The sequence below is a fragment of the Pyrus communis genome, chromosome 17 (genome assembly GCF_963583255.1).
Source record: "Pyrus communis chromosome 17, drPyrComm1.1, whole genome shotgun sequence".
In the NCBI taxonomy this organism is placed as follows: Eukaryota; Viridiplantae; Streptophyta; class Magnoliopsida; order Rosales; family Rosaceae; genus Pyrus; species Pyrus communis.
This window is the reverse complement of record NC_084819.1, coordinates 21481740-21503288: the sequence shown is the minus strand read 5'-3', so window position 1 is coordinate 21503288 and position 21549 is coordinate 21481740. Positions and strand designations below refer to the sequence as shown.

Below are 21549 nucleotides of genomic sequence, written 5' to 3'. Positions count from 1 at the left end.
TTTGGTTGGAAACTCCCGAATTGATGGAGTTAAGCTATACATGTTTTTGTTTCTGAAATGGTTCAGTCTTTAAGTGAAGGAAGCTAGTTGATATGCAACAAGAAGAAATTGTTGTTGCTACCAAAACTTAAGTTATCTGATAAACTAGCCAGGGATTTGGTGGCATTTTCGTGTCTCGAACATTTCAAATTACATGTCACTGTAATTTAATTTTTCTGTGGCCACAGCCTTATATTGATCAGATGCATGAACAAAGGGGATTCATCAACAGAAAACTATGAGAACAACTGGTTTCTCGAAATCGATTTCATATTCATAATTTCATATCATGAATGCTAACAAGGTAGTCATCCGTAAACCCCGAGCATGTACGAAGCAAACTATATTAGAAAAGTTTAAAGGTTATTTAGCTACATATATTGGCGGCCTGGCCTACAACTAGATAGGCTTACAGGGAGTGAGAGGCTTTCCGCATAAGCCTGTGTTTCCGGAGTAAGAACTCTTGGGAAAGTCACTGAGCAGTTTGCCCTCTGGAATTTTCCCCACGAGATGATTGTTTGATAAATTCAATTTCTCCAGATTCCCCACTTCAAAAACTTTACAAATGCCGAGATGCTCAAAACCGATCTGGTAACCGAATGTTGAGCCTTCTAAGCCACACCGAGTGGAGCACCATGTGAAATACGTCGTAGGGCTTAGCTGGTCGGTTGAGTTCAAAATGCCTTCTTACTTGCATCACCCTCTTCTGCAATTTCAAGTACTTTGAGTATGGAACAGCTTTCAGTATTGTCTTGATTTCTGATATTCTCTTGGGCGGAATTTGTATCGAAAACTTGCTCCAATCAAGAACATCATCAAATGGTACTGCATAGTAGTCAGAAATCAACACCGGGACACACCCTGCATACATTGCCTCCACAACTCTAGGACTTGCTACTTCAGACCCACTTGGGCACAAGCAGAACTTGGTTTGTCCCATTAGCTTGTGGTAGTTCAGGTCCTTAGGGAGTTTTTCGTAAACTCGAACTTCATCATCTTTTTCCTTCCAATGCTCAAACAAAATGGTCCTGATGTCTCCATGAGCAGCTCCGGCAAAGAAGGCAAGGAGTGGACGCTTATCTGGGGGTTCTCCGAAGCGGGGCGGCCCAAGGTCAAAGGCTTTTAGGTTATATTCCGGCAATGAGACGTCTCTAGTAGGCTTGAATCCTTCAGAGGTGTTTGCGTTGCATAACACCTTAATGAGATTCTTGTAGGGCCTCGGGTCATCGCGTGAGATAATTGGTGCCTGAAAAATCAAATATATAATAGTTGAACAACAATATATATATATATATATATATATATATATATATATTTATTTATATGTATTCTTAGATGCAATTTAACAATCTCTGTTTTCTCATGATAATTATGATACGTTGATCCAACTATGTGCCAAATCGAACTCAAAACCTGCTAACTTTTAGTTGTGCTACAAAACCAACAAGTGACTAGGACTGCCAATCAGCCAAGTTATCTCAAAGTGCATGAAGTGTTGTTTTGCTGACTGGCTTGAAAATGGACAAGAGATCCTCTATGGATCTCACTATTTGGAGTCCAAAAATCAAACAATTCAGCCTACTCAAATTGAATCTAAATCTTCATGAACTCATTTTGATGACTACCTCACACAAATTAAGAGTTTTAACTCTCTTTCACACAATCCAAGGACCCGAATTTTCTGATTCTTAACCTCTGGACATTTTGGTTTGGAGAGGTTCCGTATTCCTTGGCAACAACCTAAACTAACAAATTGTCCAACTAAGGAAACCAACTAATCTAAATTCAAATGGTTGATTTGTCCTTGCAAATCCTTGATAATACTAAATTATAATGCAAATCAAATTATTGATGATGAATGAATAGTAGCTTACCCAATCATGGCACGAGACAAAAAAATGGTCGGCCCCACCACTTCTGTTCCAGTAGGGGTATTTATCAGCTACAACATAAATGTAGTCGGTAAAAGTACGATCCAGCCGATGGAAGAATGTCTCATGGTGAGGTTGGATTAGGTAGTCGGTAATCTTGGACACACTTAATGGGAGGAAGAATGCGTGGGCCTCGTCAGGATGTTGGGCTACAAATGGGCTTGGCCCACTTTCCATCTCGAATATAAATTGCCCTTCTATGGAGTAGATGTATGTGGTGGGCCCATTGTGAACCATTGGCAAATCTCCTTCCTTGTAACTCCATATCTTGAACCTCTTCACCATCTCTACGTGACTCCTAATGTAATCCAAAATAATAACATAGCAAATCAAATTAGTAAACAACCACACCACTAAGTTAACGACTTGTTTAGAATTGCATTTAAAATGACTGAAAGAGGTTTTTGTAAAAATATTCTTGAAACCAATCTTTAGTAAATATGCAAATGAAAAAAAAACTTGAAGTGAAACACATAACTGATTTTTCTTGCAAGAAACACTTTAAGTGCTTTTGGAACCTAGAAGCATTTTCTCTAAAAGTGTTTTCAGTCATTATAAAAGCACTTTCAAATGAGCCCCAAATTAGTAGTATCACTTGATCAAAAATTGAAAAGAAATAAGGTTTCAATCAATGAAATAGAAAAATGAGGGATGAGAACCTAATTTCTCCGTAAATTTACCTGCACTCCAAATTAAGGTTATAAAAAATGAATATTTAGTAGGATATCACTTTGACATGCAATTATCTCAAACTAATTGCGTATCCACATACATCTAATTTTTTTCACATGACAATGCATGATTGACTAGAGATACATTATAATAACTTCGCACAGTTAACCCCAAATTGTACACATTCAATCAAATCGTATAAAAAAATTGCTTGATGAAATTAAATTAAATCAAAATTGTAAAGACAAAAAGATAATTTTTGTGCTCAAATGTAAGATGCCATATGATCGCTCATATCTTGAAGATATGGCCAAGGCTAAAAACATACGTCTAATGGGATGTAGTACCAGCACCACCCAAGAGGAAGCCCACAAGCACATATAAATACAACATAAGCACAATGCCATTTATTAGGAAAAACGTGGAGCGCTCCGGAAAGGGAGATCGGGAAAGGGACTTGTTTGGTTTTAACTTCTAACTTGTAAAAGATCAGTGGCCTAACAAAATTACAAACAATCCAGAAAGGAAGCAGAAGAACCTCAAAATCACCAATTAAAATTATATCAACACATAAGTGAATATGTAGCTGATGTATTTGTTACGCTAAGACATAAATATGGTCATTTTTGTGTGTGATTTACAAATATTCATGTTGATGTCATTTCTCTGTTACATTTTGATATGTATGGTGCAAAAATTCGTCAATGACCTAATCTAAATTACCTATTAACAAAATTCAATATACTAGTGGATAAGGTGTTGAGTTTTTACACATGGGTCCCAGGTTCGAAACTTCTCATCTCCTAAATTATTGTAATAATTTCGAACTCGCCTCTCTAGCCTAATAATAGTAATTATAAACAAAAACTTTTTGTCAACCAAAAAGGTGTGAAATGCTCAAATTAATCATGTCAACAAAATTAAGGAAAAGTAACCAAAATAAAATTCATCAGCAATATAGTGAAGTAAAAGAAGAAATTGGTAGATGACTCCAACTAATAACTTAACATAACTAAACACAAAATAATTTTATTATTTTTCTCAAAGCCTCACAGCCAAGTAACCAGATTAGTTGTCCCTATTTTCTCTTCCACATTTTTCTCTCAATAAATAAACTTTTAATAACAAAATAATTTTTCATAAAAGTCGCTAAAGAATGAATAGCCACTTTAGTGACGAAAAATCATTTGGAAGTCGTCACTAAAAAACTTTATAAACCATTTTATATTTTCTCTTTTTGTAAATTTTATTTTCCAAATTTTGATAAGCACACGTCTACAATTGCTAATATCAATTAATTTCTTGTTTTTTAATTAAATAAAAGTAATTGGCTTTATATGGAATTATTATATATTATATTTGGAAAATTATTAGGCTGAATGCATCTCACCCAATTGTCAATCACTCAGTGCTGATTAACAAAGGAATAAAGCCCAAAATTTAGAATTGAAAAAAAAAAATTATAGAGAAAATGAGATTAAAAATAAAATAAAAAAGGGACTTCACTGATGAAAGGCATATGGATTTCTGTAGGCACTTCCTCTGGGGATGTAAATCTCCTTCCGGTCAGAGGTGACATTCTTTGTGAGAATAGCTTTGCGGATAATCGCTCTTGCTATCCCCAACTCCTCTTCAATCCTCTCCGTTTTGCTCTTCTTTTTCTGGATTTAAACACACATTAAAATTTACCCAAATGATTTTTTTTTATAAACAAAAAAATAATGATTAAACAGTAAAAAAATGGAAGGTTACGTACTTTGGTAGTAGCGTGACTGAGTTTGGAGGCGGTGGAAGTTGAGGAAGGCGCATGGCCGCGGCGAAGCTCGAGCGGTGGCTGGGATGTTGGGGATGGGGAAGGTGCAGGTGCAACACCATGCAAAGTTGTGGTGTTGAAATTGCTGGTGGTTTGCTGTTGGAAGTTAGACGGGGAGGAGGAGGAGGTGGGAGACGAAGAGAAATTGAGAGAGAGATGGTGTCGTTGGTTCAAAGGAGAGAAGAAGACGGCTACGACAAGGAGGAGGAGAAGAGTTACAGAGAGTAGATATGGGGAGCGGAAATCCAGGGCTTCTGCCATTTGCTAGCTTCAACTCACCCACTTAATTTATTTAAGACTAGCTACTAATACATACATACATACATACATACATACATATATATATATATACAATATATGGTTTTTATTACAAATAATCTTTGAAGTTGACTCACTTCATCAAGATAGTCTTTGAAATTGAAAATCAATCGTTCTTGAACTTGCATGTTGCAGATCAATGTCATCCGTCCGTATGTATTCTATTAAGAAATCTGTCCATGTGGATTAAAAAACAAAATTAATTTTTAAATTTAGCCTAATTCTCTCTTCCTCTGCTCTCTCTTCTTCCCTCCCGTATGCTCTCTCCCTTCAACGCAGCAACAGCAGCCTAGCACCGAAGAGGCGACGGCGCCGCTGTCCTCCGACACCAACGACTCAAAAACTGATATTCCTATAATCCTCTCTTAATACCCTTCCAAACTCTACCTTCATCAAATTCGAAGTTGATAGGCTCGAATTTCAAATCTAGGCCGTGAAAGTTCGTGGGTTTTCTGGCCAAACCCACAATTTCTTTCTAGTTCACCTGGCGATTGTCAACGAGTAATTCTGATGGGGGTGTGTTGGTGCGTGGGGGATTGGATTTGAAGGGATGTGTTTTTGTCTAGTTCTCTTTCATGGCGGATTCACCGCGTGTTCCATGTCCAGTGGTGGTGATGAAATCTGGAAGCCGTGGCACAAAATTGTTACTCTTGTAACTGTTAAAAGTATTTTAAAATTAAAAAAGCGTTCTGCATTGTTTGAAAAAGAAAAAGAAATCTGGGAAATGGGCTCTAAATGATAAAGCGTGCGAAGTTTAATAAGCATAACCTTTTGTTTTGTTTTTCAGCGTGTTACTTTTGTAATTGTAAAACGTATTTTTAAATGAAAAAAGCATTCTGCATTGTTTGAAAATGAAAAATAAATCTTGGAAATTTGTTCTGAATGATGAAAGCTCTCGAAGTTTTGATAAGCATTTCGACATATTGGTCAGGGATATGAGTTTCGCTTTCATCTTCTCCTCAAACGTGTGAACACGATGGTATTCACCAAAGAAACAACCCTCCATGTGATAGCCTTACTATTATTTTGCTTCCAATTAATCAGAAATTGCCAGAAACTTTTATTTTTTCTAGCAAACCAACAAAAGTGGTTTTATTTGCACTCCTAGTCTAATTAATCTGGCCATCTACTATTCTTTCACACACCCAGTTAAGGTTTGAAACCACTAAATATACCCATCTCCATGTGCTGTAATTTCTAAATAAAGTTTGAGATTATGAATATATACCAATCTACATTTGCTTTATTTCCTAATTAAAGTTTGAAATTACTAAAATCTTACATTTGGTTCATTTTCTCCATCAACCTGCCGCACCCAAATAAAGTTAAAAACCACTAAATATACCAGTCTACATTTGGTTGCCAAGAGACTTTTATTCTCTTTTCCAATCAAGGGTTCAGGGGTATGAAGACGGAGATGGGAGGAAATACGTAATGGGATCAATGGGATGGAAATGACATCCCCATCATCACTTCAACTTATGGCCAGACACAGTTGAGTTTCTCTCTCACCAAAAATCGGTAAGACGCGTTTTTTAAATCGTCCTACTCACGACTTACAAATTTGTAATTTATTGTTTATTATTTGTATACACATTATTATTTTTTACATCCACATATTGTTCCAACCAACATTTTAATCCAACTATGCAAGGCATGTTCAATAACGTACTGCACATTACAAATCCATAAACAGATGAAAGCGATTAAATTTATAGAAAACTTCATTTTAATCCTTAAAAAAGATGAGTTTTATACTATAATCTTGTGTAAGATTAAAATCCAATTTTAGTTCCTGGTATATTTAATCATCTCATTTATTAGTTATATTTTGATGTTTTATTTATCTTTTTATTCCTATTTTAATGTATTAATTACATTTAAATTTAATTTTCATTTAATTTATCATAATATTTTAATGTCTACATTTAGGCAACTAATTTTTTTTTTTTTTTTTATAATATATAGTCTGATAACAATTTTGTATGTTCTTCATTTAGGTACATTAATATATTTGAATATTTCGGTATATCCATCAATACAAACATATAAGTACATTAATTCATCGATACAAACATATACATGCATTTCGGTACATACATTTTGGTACACACATTTGGGTTTTTTTTTTTTTTTTTTTTTTTTTTAGTACAACGATATATTTTACACTAAGGCGAGGGGTTCGGCTAAGCCACACAATGGACAACTTAATTTGGTATCGAATTTGTCATCCATGAGATTCAAACCTAATACCTCTCATTTGAGTCTTGATTTTTAGGTACATTAATATTTCGGTACATACATTTCGGTACATGCATTTTGGTTCATATATTTCGGTATTGACATTTAGGTACATTAATTCAATATAATACATTTCGGTACGTACATTTCAGTATTGACATTTAGGTACATTAATTCAATATAATACATTTCAGTACGTATATTTCGGTACGTACATTTTGGTACATATATTTTGGTACGTACATTTCGGTACATATATTTTGGTACGTACATTTCGGTACGTACATTTCGGTACATATATTCTAATTAATCTGGCCATCTACTATTCTTTCACACACCCAGTTAAGGTTTGAAACCACTAAATATACCCATCTCCATGTGCTGTAATTTCTAAATAAAGTTTGAGATTATGAACATATACCAATCTACATTTGCTTTATTTCCTAATTAAAGTTTGAAATTACTAAAATCTTACATTTGATTCATTTTCTCCATCAACCTGCCACACCCAAATAAAGTTAAAAGCCACCAAATATACCAGTCTACATTTGGTTGCCAAGAGACTTTTATTCTCTTTTCCAATCAAGGGTTCAGGGGTATGAAGACGGAGATGGGGAGAAATACGTAATGGGATCAATGGGATGGAAATGACATCCCCATCATCACTTCAACTTATTGCCGGACACAGCTGAGTTTCTCTCTCACCAAAAATCGGTAAGATGCGTTTTTTAAATCGTCCTACTCACGACTTACAAATTTGTAATTTATTGTTTATTATTTGTATACACATTATTATTTTTTACATCCACATATTGTTCCAACCAACATTTTAATCCAACTATGCAAGGCATGTTCAATAACGTACTGCACATTACAAATCCATAAACAGATGAAAGCGATTAAATTTATAGAAAACTTCATTTTAATCCTTAAAAAAGATGAGTTTTAGACTATAACCTTGTGTAAGATTAAAATCCAATTTTAGTCCCCAGTACATTTAATCATCTCATTTATTAGTTATATTTTGATGTTTTATTTATCTTTTTATTCCTATTTTAATGTATTAATTACATTTAAATTTAATTTTCATTTCATTTATCATAGTATTTTAATGTCTACATTTAGGCAAGTAATTTTTTTTTATTTTATAATATATAGTCCGATAACAATTTTGTATGTTCTTCGTTTAGGTACATTAATATATTTGAATATTTCGGTATATCCATCAATACAAACATATAAGTACATTAATTCATCGATACAAATATATACATACATATCGGTACATACATTTTGGTACACACATTTGAGTTTTTTTTTTTTTAGTACAACGATATATTTTACACTAAAGCGAGGGGGTTCGGCTAAGCCACACAATGAACAACTTAATTTGGTATTGAATTCGCCATCCATGAGATTCGAACCTAATACCTCTCATTTGAGTATTGACTTTTAGGTACATTAATATTTCGGTACATACATTTTGGTACGTGCATTTTGGTTCATACATTTTGGTATTGACATTTAGGTACATTAATTCAATATAATACATTTTGGTGCATACATTTCGGTATTGACATTTAGGTACATTAATTCAATATAATACATTTCAGTACGTATATTTCGGTACGTACATTTTGGTACATATATTTTGGTACGTACATTTCGGTACGTACAATTCGGTACATACGTTTCGGTACATATATTTTGGTACATATATTTTGGTACGTACATTTAGGTATTGATATTTAGGTACATTAATTCAATATAATACATTTCGGTACATACATTTAGGTTCATTATAATATATTTCGGTACAATCATGTAGGTACAAAAAAGTCAATTATATATATTTCGGCACAATACAATCATGTATTTATATATTTTGTATCACAAATTTCTTTTAATATTTTCTCATTTATAATTAAAGAACTAAATATGTGCATATTAATAAAATTAAATTTTAATGTGGAGAGATTAAATAAAAATACACATTAAATAACAAAAATTGAATATAAATTTTGATAAAAGTACACTTTAAGGGATTAAATTGAATATATAATCTAGCACCAGTTTTTGTTTTTTTTTTAATTTTAATCTTTTGCAAGGACTAATGTTCAAAAACCCCTTAAATTTATTTAGAACCGAATTTTAAGACATGAAATTTACGCCTGAATTTTAAAATTAATCCATTTTATTATTAAAAACAAAAAAACAAAAAAAGTTTCTATCTTGTTCTTTCAATTTGCATGAAAGGAATCAAATACTTTGTAGCCAATTTTAAGAAACAAAAATGATGGTTTCTATCTTAAAAGCCTTCAAGTTGCATGCATCTGCATCGTTAGACAATTAATTTTTGCCGATTGCCGAATGAAGTTTTAAACAAGCAAGCTGCAAATATAGCCAGCAATCCCAAAATGTTCTAATCTTGCATTTCTCTCTCTTCCCGTATAGTTTCTGCCATTTGATAGCTCCAACTAGACCTGGCAATTTCTTACACGACCCGTTAACACGACACGTAAACGACACGAAAATAACGGGTTTCGGGTCAACACGATAACTAATCGGGTCATTTGACCCGATAATAACCCGTTAATAACGGGTCCTTAACAGGTTTATACGAGAGTGACACACGGGTAACCTGTTTCGACACGATAAGAAAAATGCTATTTTGATGATTTTAATTTTTTAAACTACTAAAAAAAACTTACTATAAAATGCAATAGATATAATGAATATGTATATATTGTTTATTAATTATTATTCTATGTAAACTTTAAATTTTAAGTTTTATTTATTTATTTATTTTTATAGTATATTATAGGCAAAGATTGAGATTAAAAATCATAAAACACATTAAAAATAAAAATATCAAGCAATATAAAAATACCAAACACATAAAAAAATTATAATAATTAATTTCCCGCCTAATATTTCAAGAGTTTCATCCATTTCCCGCCTAATGTTTGGGAAATTTTGCAGCCTATATCCATCCATTTCCCGCATAATATTTAACCCAAAGAAACTCTAAGTGTTAGTTAATGTATCGTTTTGATGGGATACGCATCCTATGAAACAAATTTCAATGATCCAACCGTCAAACTTGTTTATATATGCTTCGAGATCGCATACGCCAAAATTTGAAAAAAAAAAATATTCAGAGATCAAGAAACGAGACAAAACTTTTCAACGGTTATAAACGAAAAATCACGATTTAACGGTTGTTTTAACTCTGATTTTGATGATTTTTTACAGCTATACTCTTTGACCCTATATGAATATAATGAATGAATTCGATCTTCAATTTAAAATATTTACATTGGTGGATACCACAAAATCTTATGTTATACTTGATAAAAGTATAAATAAACTCTCAAGTGTTAGTGAATTTATCATTTTGATGGGATACGCATCTTACAAAACTAATTTCAATGATCCAACCGTCAAACTTGTTTATATATGCTTCGATATCGCATACACCAAAAATTGCAAAAAACAAACATTCAGAGATCAAGTAACGAGACAAAAAAATTTGACGATTATAAACGAAAAATCACGATTGAACGGTTATTTTAACTCTGATTTTGATGATTTTTTACAACTACACTCCTTGACCCTGTATGAATACAATGAATGAATTCGATCTTCAATTTAAAATATTTATACTAGTGGACACCACAAAATCTTATGTTATACTTAATGAAAGTATAAATAAACTCTTAAGTGTTAGTGAATCTATCGTTTTGATGGGATACGCATCCTACGAAACTAATTTCAACGATCTAACCATCAAACTTGTTTATATATGCTTCGAGATCGCATACGCCAAAAATTGAAAAAAACAAACATTTAGAGATCAAGTAACGAGACAAAACTTTTCAACGGTTATAAACGAAAAATCATGATTTAACGGTTATTTTAACTCTAATTTTGATGATTTTTTACAGCTACACTCCTTGACCCTATATGAATACAATGAATGAATTCGATCTTCAATTTAAAATATTTACACTAGTGGATACTACAAAATCTTATGTTATACTTGATGAAAATATAAATAAACTCTCAAGTGTTAGTGAATCTATCGTTTTGATGGAATACGCTTCCTACGAAACTAATGTCAACGATCTAACCGTCAAACATGTTTATATATGCTTCAAGATCGCATACACCAAAAATTGAAAAAAACAAACATTCAGAGATCAAGTAATGAGACAAAACTTTTCGACGGTTATAAATGAAAAATCACGATTTAACGGTTATTTTAACTCTGATTTTGATGATTTTTTATAGCTACACTCCTTGACCCTATATGAATACAATGAATGAATTCGATCTTCAATTTAAAATATTTACACTAGTGGATACCACAAAATTTTATGTTATACTTGATGAAAGTATAAATAAACTCTTAAGTGTTAGTGAATCTATTGTTTTGATGGGATACGCATCCTACGAAACTAATTTCAACGATCCAACCGTTAAACTTGTTTATATATGCTTCGAGATCGCATACGCCAAAAATTGCAAAAAACAAACATTCAGAGATCAAGTAAAGAGACAAAACTTTTCAACGGTTATAAATGAAAAATCACGATTTAACGGTTATTTTAACTTCAATTTTGATGATTTTTTACAGCTACACTTCTTGACCCTATATGAATACAATGAATGAATTCGATCTTCAATTTGAAATATTTACACTAGTGGATACCACAATCTTATGTTATACTTGATGAAAGTATAAATAAACTCTTAAATGTTAGTGAATTTATTGTTTTGATGGGATACGCATCCTACAAAACTAATTTCAACGATCCAACCGTCAAACTTATTTATATATGCTTCGAGATCGCATACGCCAAAAATTGCAAAAAACAAACATTCAGAGATCAAGTAATGAGACAAAACTTTTCGACGGTTATAAATGAAAAATCATGATTTAACGGTTATTTTAACTCCGATTTTGATGATTTTTTATAGCTACACTCCTTGACCCTATATGAATACAATGAATGAATTCGATCTTCAATTTAAAATATTTACACTAGTGGATACCACAAAATCTTATGTTATACTTGATGAAAGTATAAATAAACTCTTAAATGTTAGTGAATTTATTGTTTTGATGGGATATGCATCCTACAAAACTAATTTCAACGATCCAACCGTCAAACTTATTTATATATGCTTCGAGATCGCATACGCCAAAAATTGCAAAAAAAAAAACATTCAAAGATCAAGTAATGAGACAAAACTTTTCGACGGTTATAAATGAAAAATCACGATTTAACGGTTATTTTAACTCCAATTTTGATGATTTTTTACAGCTACACTTCTTGACCCTATATGAATACAATGAATGAATTCGATCTTCAATTTGAAATATTTACACTAGTGGATACCACAAAATCTTATGTTATACTTGATGAAAGTATAAATAAACTCTTAAATGTTAGTGAATTTATTGTTTTGATGGGATATGCATCCTACAAAACTAATTTCAACGATCCAACCGTCAAACTTATTTATATATGCTTCGAGATCGCATACGCCAAAAATTGCAAAAAACAAACATTCAGAGATCAAGTAACGAGACAAAATGTTTCGACGGTTATAAACGAAAAATCACGATTTAACGGTTATTTTAACTCTGATTTTGATGATTTTTTACAGCTACACTCCTTGATCCTATATGAATACAATGAACTATTTTGATCGTCAATTTAAAATACTTACAGAAGTGGATATATACCACAAAATCTTATATCATGATGATCTATGAAAATTGAGGATTTTGTAAAAGGAATAACATGTAAGCTTTGAGTTCCATTGGCAAGGTTCATGGTCGTTTAGATTTTTAAAACTCTCCAAATCTCATGAACAATGTTATTTATTTTAGTGAAAAATTAATAAAATTAATAATAATTATTGTAGAAGTGTGAAAAATGTAATCACTCATAATAAAAAGCTTTACAACTTTCATTAAGGGGTCAACTCCGAAATTTAGTATGCATATACTGATTTAGTATTATGTTTTACATTTTTTTGGGTCAAATTATGTTTTTCATTTTCATTTTTATTGATTTAAAATATATTTTTCTTAACGGGTAACGGGTCGGGTCATATTACCTGAAAATATTAACGGGTTGATTTCGGGTCGGGTCATATTACCCGTTTACTTTAACGGGTATTACACGACACGACCCGTTAAGCTATCGGGTATGACACGAAAATGACACGAACACGAGAAACACGACACGAATGCCAGGTCTAGCTCCAACTCACCTCCTTAATTAATTTAAGACTTAGCTACTAATACATACACACACACACACACGTATCTGTGTCACATCCCGGCCCCGGCGAGATCACTTCCCGGGCTCGCTCCATCACCATAGCACGATATTGTCCGCTTTGGGTCCCGACCACGCCCTCACGGTTTTGTTTCTGGGAACTCACACGAGAACTTCCCAATGGGTCACCCATCCTGGGAGTGCTCTCGTGCGCTACTCGCTTAACTTCGGAGTTCCTACGAAACCCGAAGCCAGTGAGCTCTCAAAAGGCCTCGTGCTAGGTAAGGATGAGAATATACATATAAGGATCACTCCCATGGGCGATGTGGGATGTCACAATCCATCCCCCTTAGGGGCCCGACGTCCACGTCGGCACACCACGGTCAGAGTTAGGCTCTGATACCAAATTGTCACATCCCGGCCCGGGCGAGACCACTTCCCGGGCCCGCTCCACCACCGTAGCACGATATTGTCCGCTTTGGGCCCCGACCACGCCCTCACGGTTTTGTTTCTGGGAACTCACACGAGAACTTCCCAATGGGTCACCCATCCTGGGAGTGCTCTCGTGCGCTACTCGCTTAACTTCGGAGTTCCTACGAAACCCGAAGCCAGTGAGCTCCCAAAAGGCCTCGTGCTAGGTAAGGATGAGAATATACATATAAGGATCACTCCCCTGGGCGATGTGGGATGTCACAATTTGTGTATGTATTTAAGATGATAAATTTTTTTTTTTAACAAAACAAGGTTTCGGTTCGGTTTAGTATGTATTTAGTCCACTGCAGGAATATTGAATAATTAACGTTTTGTTTTGTTTTCCAGCTTATTGTATTTGTAACGGTTAAAAGTATTTTAGAACAAAAAACTACATTCTGCATTGTTTGTAACAGAAAAAAAAAAACATTAGAAATAGTTATGAATGACGAAAGCGCTCAAAGTTTTAATAAGCATTTTGACATATTCATAAGGGATATGATTTTCGTTCTCATTTTCTCCTCATAAATTATGTACTTGTTTTTGTTCATTTTTAATTATTAATTTGTTTAATCGCGTGACTAGAAATAGAAAGAAGAGTGTAAACAAATAAGAAATAAGTATGAAAATCGGTTTTCATTGACGAGTCTATAAAATGAAGTTCCAAGCAAGCTCTTAAATATTATAAATAACCTCAAGACTCACGTTTGGTGAAAACTGAAACGAATAAAATGAATAAAGAAAGTTGGAACCCTTAAGGCTACGTCCTTTATGTTCTTCAAGACTAAATTGGTCAAAATCTAATCATAAAATAAGGTGATCGACTAATATTCAAATCGTATTAACTCATAAATTTCCGTGTTACTTAATTCATTCAATTCATTCTTAATATGATAAACTAATGAAGATATGTGCGTCTTTTTTCTCTAATTGATGTTGGGACCTTTTAACCTTTTAGATTTGAGTGGTGGATTTTGTTGATGAACAAAATCGGTGAGGACTTTGGTACAACAGAAAGTGTCAAATTTGTGACCTTCGCTAGATTGCTCTGGTCATTAGTGTGGGTAAGTATGTAAATGAATAGAGATAGGGAAACAAACAACACAAGATGTACGTGGTTCATTCATATTGGCTACGTCTACGGAGTAAATGAGTTCTCATTAGTTGTGAAGGGTTTACACAAATACATAGGTTCAAGCTCTTTTTTAGTGAGTTCTAGTGAATAGTTTAGTACAAATGACATTCGAGATTATTGTGGGAGAATGATCTCCTTTTATAGAAGAGAGTTTCTAGTTTTGTTCTGACATTGACACGTGTCGTGTTGTGATTGACCTCTGATATCGACATGTGTTGCGCTATGATTGGCCTCTGATACCGACATGTGTCGCGTTGTGATTGGCCTCCTGGTTGGAGGAAAAGTTTTGTGGGTCCTTGACGGTATACTGTTGACCGATGCTTAGTAGTTTCCGGAACCTTTGCTTGGTCGCTTGCCTAGCATTGCTCTCGAGTACTCATCCTCAACTGTTGTCAAGGTCACGAATTCCTTCGGCAAATACCTCAAAATAATTGGTACGATATTGGCTCTTTACACTGAAGCTGCCAAGCATGGAGGAGTCACTGAGAAGTGGTGCTCTGATGGACCATTTAAATGCAAAGGTTGCACACCATTTCTACTACAACACGACGCCCTTCTTGTGGAACCGCACAATCTAGACGGAAGAGTCTAAGTCAAATCCAAGCTTGACATCATTGCTCTAATTGAAGAGATCAAGAAGCCTCAATAGCCTTTTGCTAGCACCGTTGTTGAATAACAAAACTTCGCCATACCACATCTACTACTTTGTCAAACAGCAAAAGTATCCCATATCATCATGATCAAACATACTCCAGGTTTGACGGACTTGTTTTGACCCTCAAATTCTGGAGTCGGCTCGCTCCTTTGGAGGAAACCAGAAAACCCTCCAGCCCGGTTCAAGAATACACCTGTGGAAAGTCAAGTACAACAAAGCGCGTGCTGATTCATCCGCCCTCTCCAAAAACAAGAGTACCTCATATCATCTCTCTCCCCTGTTTCTTCTCTTTATCCTTGTTGCTAAATGAGAGACAAGGAGAATGAGTGTAATCAGCCGGAACCCAAGATCAACCTACCAATCTGAGACTGATTGCTTGGAACGCTGATTGCCTACCTTGTCTGTCACCTCATTCGACAGATCTCCTCGCTTAGAGACTTGGGGGACTTCTACTATATGGTTTGTATCGCACTTGACCAAACCCGAAACTACAAGTAAGCTTCAAATGAAAATGATACATTACCTTGTGCGTCAACGCCAACTAAAGATATCATTCCTGGATGAAGGAAAAGTACTTCCAAGAGAAGATGCCACATCTACTTACAGGACAGAGAAGGCAAGTGAAGGCGACACCACACTTCGGTACTTGGAAGTTTCGTGATTACTCAATGGCTTGGATCTTGCAAGTCCCCAACCGAGGAGCTTCCCTCACTCGGGAACTTAGGGGAGCACTGTTTGTACCATACTTGACCAATCCCGAAACTCCTAAGCACCGGTCAACAATATACCGTCAAGGACCCACAAGACTTTTCCTCCAACCAAGAGGCCAATCACAACGCGACACATGTCGGTATCAAAGGCCAATCATAGCGCAACACGTGTCGATATCAGAGGCCAATCACAACACGACACGTATCAATGTTAGAACAAAACTAGAAACTCTCTTCTATAAAAGGGGATCATTCTCCCACAATAATCCCTAATGTCATTTGTACTAAACTATTCACTAGAACTTACTAAAAGAGAGCTTGAACCTATATATTTGTGTAAACCCTTCACAACTAATGAGAACTCCTCTACTCCGTGGACGTAGCCAATCTGGGTGAACCACGTACATCTTGTGTTGTTTGTTTCCCTATCTCTATTCATTTACATACTTATCCACACTAATGACCAGAGCAATCTAGCAAAGGTCACAAGCTTGACACTTTCTCTTGTACCAAAGTCCTCGCCGATTTTGTGCATCAACAGATTTCAATTTGCAAACATCTCAACCTCGAACTCGATTTATCACGAAGAACTCCAACACTTAGAAAGCGATTTCATCATTTCAAACTTTTAGATTAATTTAACTTTGCACGTAAGGCTCATCACATGTGCAGACCCTTGATGATGGCTGTGGACATGTAAATTTCGGTGAAAATAAATATTCACCAATGCATTAAATTTTGGTATGTGAGGGCTTACGTGACATGTACTACGTGTCTCACAAATTGTACACATGACATGTGACTCATCAAAATCAGACGAGTCATGAAGAGGACAGGTGTCAACATATGACAGAAAGGGATTATTTGATTTTAATTAAAATTAAACAAATTAATAATATAAATGAATTGATTTATTTATTTTTTATATTTATTTAAATCAAATATTAATTGATGGAATAAAATCACAAGTCACGAACTGAGACACAGATCAACTCCTGATTTTTTTTCGTAGGCAAAGTTTGGAGAGTCTATAAATAGGAGGCTCCAAGGCAAAGAAAATGGTCCAGAAATCATTTCACGTCCAGAAGTTGAAGTTTTGAAACTCTAAAACTCTCAAGCATCCAAATTCCCAAATACTAATCAGAAGAATTTCTTCGCCAAAACTTTGAAGAATCATCAAGCACCCCACATGTGTTAGTTCTTCCTTTGCCACAAGCCAAATCCATGAGGCAATCCTTCATCCAAGATCAAGTCATCGCGATCCTTGGATCAATAACCCCTACATTACACGTCTACATATTTTGAAGATCGAATCAGAGGATCAAATTGTAAAGATATTGTAATCCAATAAATTCATTAATACAATTATTACTTTGTACACATGTTATCTTGTCATTTGTCGCAAAATTTTTGTGTTTACAATGACTTACATAAATTTTAATTTGGAGTTTATTCCTTAAAGACTTTTAATTCTTAAATTTTTAATAACAATGTTATCTTTTAAATAGCTTATTACCAAGGAGCATTTATCAGATTTAGCCCTTACAGAAAATGGGTGCGTACCATGGAGATGCAATGGTAATAATCTATTGGATTTTTCATAGAAAAAAATAAAAATAAAAACCAAGCAGGTCAAAGATTGAGGGAAATGGTGAGGGGGAGGCAGTTGAATGATGGCCCAGTTCTTGAAGTACCCGATCGAGATACCTTTCCCTCTAGGACGCAACAGCAGCAGGCCGAGCTCTTCGATTTCACAGAGCAACAACAACGGCTTTTACACCCCACGACGCCCACAACACCACCAAGTCCTACTCCTCTCATAGTATCACTCGAAAGCATCCTTTCATAGTACTGTACCAGCGGCCCTACTCAAGTTTCAGTCGGTGAGACGAAAAAATGATCGACTCCACCGCTCCTATTCCAATAAGGGTATTAGTTTGCTACAATATAAATATACGTAGTCAGTTAAGATTCGATCCTGTCGATGAAAAAAGGTCTGGTGGTGAGGTTTTCACTGGAAGTCGGTGATCTTGGACACACTCAACGCAAGAAGATTCTAAAGAAATATGATAGCTGAATTTCTTCTTCTTATTATTGAAAGAACTAGGGTTACAACATTATATAGAGTCGCACTCTAACTTGGATCCTATACTAAAGCCTATAAACAAGGCAGTCAAAATACAAAACAAGTAAATAATTAATTAACAATTTACAATATTTACTTAACCAATTCTGTGATTCCTTCCTTAATACTCCCCCTCAAGTTGGAGTGTATGTTAATGACACCCAACTTGCTGAGTAGTGTTTCAAATTGTGTTGAACTCAATGGCTTGGTAAAAATGTCAGCTGGTTGATCAGATGTCCGTATGTAGACTGTACAAACCATTCCTTCTTGAATCTTCTCTCTTACCAAATGGCAATCAATTTCTATGTGTTTCGTCCGTTCATGAAATACCGGATTCAAAGCAATGTACATGGCTGCTTGATTGTCACAAAATAAAGTGACTGGTTGTGGATGATTCACCTTCAAATCTTTTAAAATGTTCTTCAACCATGTAATCTCACAGCATGTAGTGGTCATGGAACGGTATTCTGCCTCTGCACTGGAGCGAGATACAGTAGTTTGTTTCTTTGTTTTCCAAGAAATCGGTGCTTGACCAAGCTGAATGCAATAACCCGTTATTGATCTCCTCGTATCCTTGCATCTAGCCCAGTCAGCATCACAAAATGCCCTTAATTGCAATGATCCTGTAGAGGGTAGAAAAATACCTTGTCCAGGTGCACTTTTGATATACTTGAGAACTTTGTGTGCTGCTTCAAGGTGTGGTTGTCTAGGCTTTTCCATGAATTGACTTAGCATGTGGACGGCATATGCTAGGTCCGGCCTTGTTATAGTCAAGTAGATTAATCTTCCTACAAGCCTTCTGTATGGTGATGCATCAACTAATAGCTTTCCTTCTGTCTGTGTGAGAGAAATGTTTTGCTCTACAGGAAATCTTGAAGGTTTGGCACCTAAGAATCCCGCATCATCTAATATATCCAATGCATATTTTCTTTGGCACAAGGTTATGCCATGCTTGGACCGCGCAACCTCTATCCCCAAGAAATATTTGAGTTTGCCCAAGTCTTTCAATTTAAATTGTTGCGAGAGAAACTGCTTTGTATCCTCAATTTCTTGCAAATTATTTCCGGCCAGTATTACATCATCAACATAAACTAGCAAAGCAATGAAGTTACCTTGACGATTTCGGACGAATAGTGAGTAGTCAGACCATGACTGGTGAAAACCAGCAGCCTTGAGAGCACTGGAAAGTTTAAGGAACCATTGCCTCGAAGCTTGTTTTAGGCCATATAAGGATTTATTTAACTTGCATACTCGAGTCTCCCCCTTTCGGCCGAAACCAGGAGGCAAGCACATGTAAACTTCTTCGTCGAGGTCACCATGTAAAAAGGCGTTATTAACGTCGAGTTGATGTAAGTGCCATCCACGGACAGCAGCCACACTAAGGAGGACACGAACAGTGGTCAATTTGGCAACAGGAGCAAAAGTTTCTCTGTAATCTACACCTTCGATCTGACTGTAACCTTTCGCAACCAAGCGTGCTTTATAACGCTCGATAGTCCCATCAGGTTTCAGTTTCACCTTATAGACCCATTTCCAACCGATGGGGCGTTTGTGTTGGGGAAGAGGGACGAGAGACCAAGTGTTGTTGGCCTGAAGAGCCTCAATTTCGTGCTTCATGGCAGCACGCCAATTTGGATTTTGGACAGCCTGCAAAAATGTGGTAGGTTCTTGGATGGCTGTGATGTTAGCAACAAAAGTTCTGTGGGGTGAAGAGAGACGGTGGTAAGATAAGAAGTGAGAGAGAGGGTGAGAGGTACCTGTTGACGTGACCACATTCGTGGAAGATGAAGGAGCAGGTCTGGACGGGAGAGACGTCTCGACGTGAAAGTCCTGCAAAAATTGGGAGATTTTGGTAGGGCGTGTGCCACGTCGTGGTGCAGATGGTAGAGCAGCCACGGGGCAAATGGGGTTGGGGTTAAGAGGTGGGATTGGTGACGCGGGGTTGTTGTCCAGAGGGGTAGAGGACGGTGTCGGTGTAGTGGATGGTGAGTCGGTGGAAAGTGGGGTATTGGTGGAAGGATGATGATGCATGGGAGCAAGGTTGGAATTATGAGGATGCATGGGAGCAGGGTCGGTGGGCGGTGCAGTGAGCATATCTAGTGAATGGGGTAGGATATGAGACGTGTCATAAGACAAAGAGGGAGGTGGTACATCCATAGCACACGGTGACGGTGGAAAAGGGGGGTTGGGCAAGGAACTAGGTGCAGCGGAAATATTGGAAGTGTGGTAGGGAAAATGGTCCTCAAAGAATGTGACATCCCGTGACACAAAAACCTTTTGAAGTGTGAGATCAAACAACTTATAACCCTTTTGTGCATAAGGATAACCAAGAAAAATACAACGACGTGCACGAGGGTCAAATTTTGAAGGTTTTTGTGCATGGGTGGACGCAAAACACAAATAGCCAAAAACACGTAGGTGTGTGTAAGTTGGTTCTTTGTGAAACAATTTTTGATATGGTGTTTGCCCTTGAAGGAGAGGAGTAGGTGTGCGATTGATGAGGTAGGCCGAAGTAAGGATGGCATCACCCCAAAAACGTTTAGGAAGGTTGGCTTGAAATAGTAGGGATCGAGCAACATTGAGCAAGTGGCGATGCTTGCGTTCAACGACACCATTTTGTTGTGGTGTGTTGACGCAACTAGTTTGGTGAATGATGCCTTTGAGAGTGTAAAATGTGTTTAGTTTGAACTCAGGACCATTGTCACTTCGAACTATTTTGACCTTAGTGTTGAATTGATTTTCTACCATGTGAATGAACTGAACAAGGAGATTTTGGGTGTCAGACTTGTGTTTCATCAAATAAACCCATGTGCACCGAGTATAATCATCGACAATAGTAAGAAAGTATTTGGCACCGGAAAGAGACGCAACTTGATAACCACCCCAAATATCAACATGAATTAATTCAAAACATGACTGAGTAGAGATAGAACTTAATGAAAAAGATGATCTTGTTTGTTTGGCCAATGGGCAAATAAAACATTTATTTGAATCACAAGTTTTATTGTGCAAAAAGGGAAATAACATGGATACTTTGTGCGATGGATGCCCAAGGCGTTGGTGCCAAAATGTAGATGGTAGGGTGGTAACGGTGTTGCATGTTCCTTTCTTTGGTGGGTCGAGATAATAGAGTCCCTCCCGTT

The 21549-nt window shown here is 35.8% G+C and overlaps 1 protein-coding gene across 1 annotated transcript; it reads right to left on the bottom strand.

Moving 5' to 3' along the window:
• Window positions 1–427: 427 nt before the first annotated feature.
• On the bottom strand, window positions 428–4716 carry LOC137721663 (probable glycosyltransferase At5g20260). Its single transcript, XM_068460684.1, has 4 exons — window positions 4399–4716; window positions 4149–4303; window positions 1914–2268; window positions 428–1285 (listed from the first exon to the last, which is right to left on the bottom strand). The coding sequence occupies exons 1-4, from the start codon at window positions 4714–4716 to the stop codon at window positions 617–619; spliced, it is 1497 nt and encodes a 498-aa protein (XP_068316785.1). The 3' UTR covers window positions 428–616.
• Between the last annotated feature and the right edge of the window lie 16833 nt (window positions 4717–21549).

Coding starts and splice junctions, on each gene's coding strand:
- LOC137721663 (XM_068460684.1), bottom strand. CDS start 4,716: ATGGCAGAAGCCCTGGATTTCCGCTCCCCATATCTACTCTCTGTAACT. Junction 2,269..4,148: donor AATCCATATGCCTTTCATCA/GTGAAGTCCCTT, acceptor GGATTACATTAG/GAGTCACGTAGAGATGGTGA. Junction 1,286..1,913: donor TTGTCTCGTGCCATGATTGG/GTAAGCTACTAT, acceptor TTGATTTTTCAG/GCACCAATTATCTCACGCGA.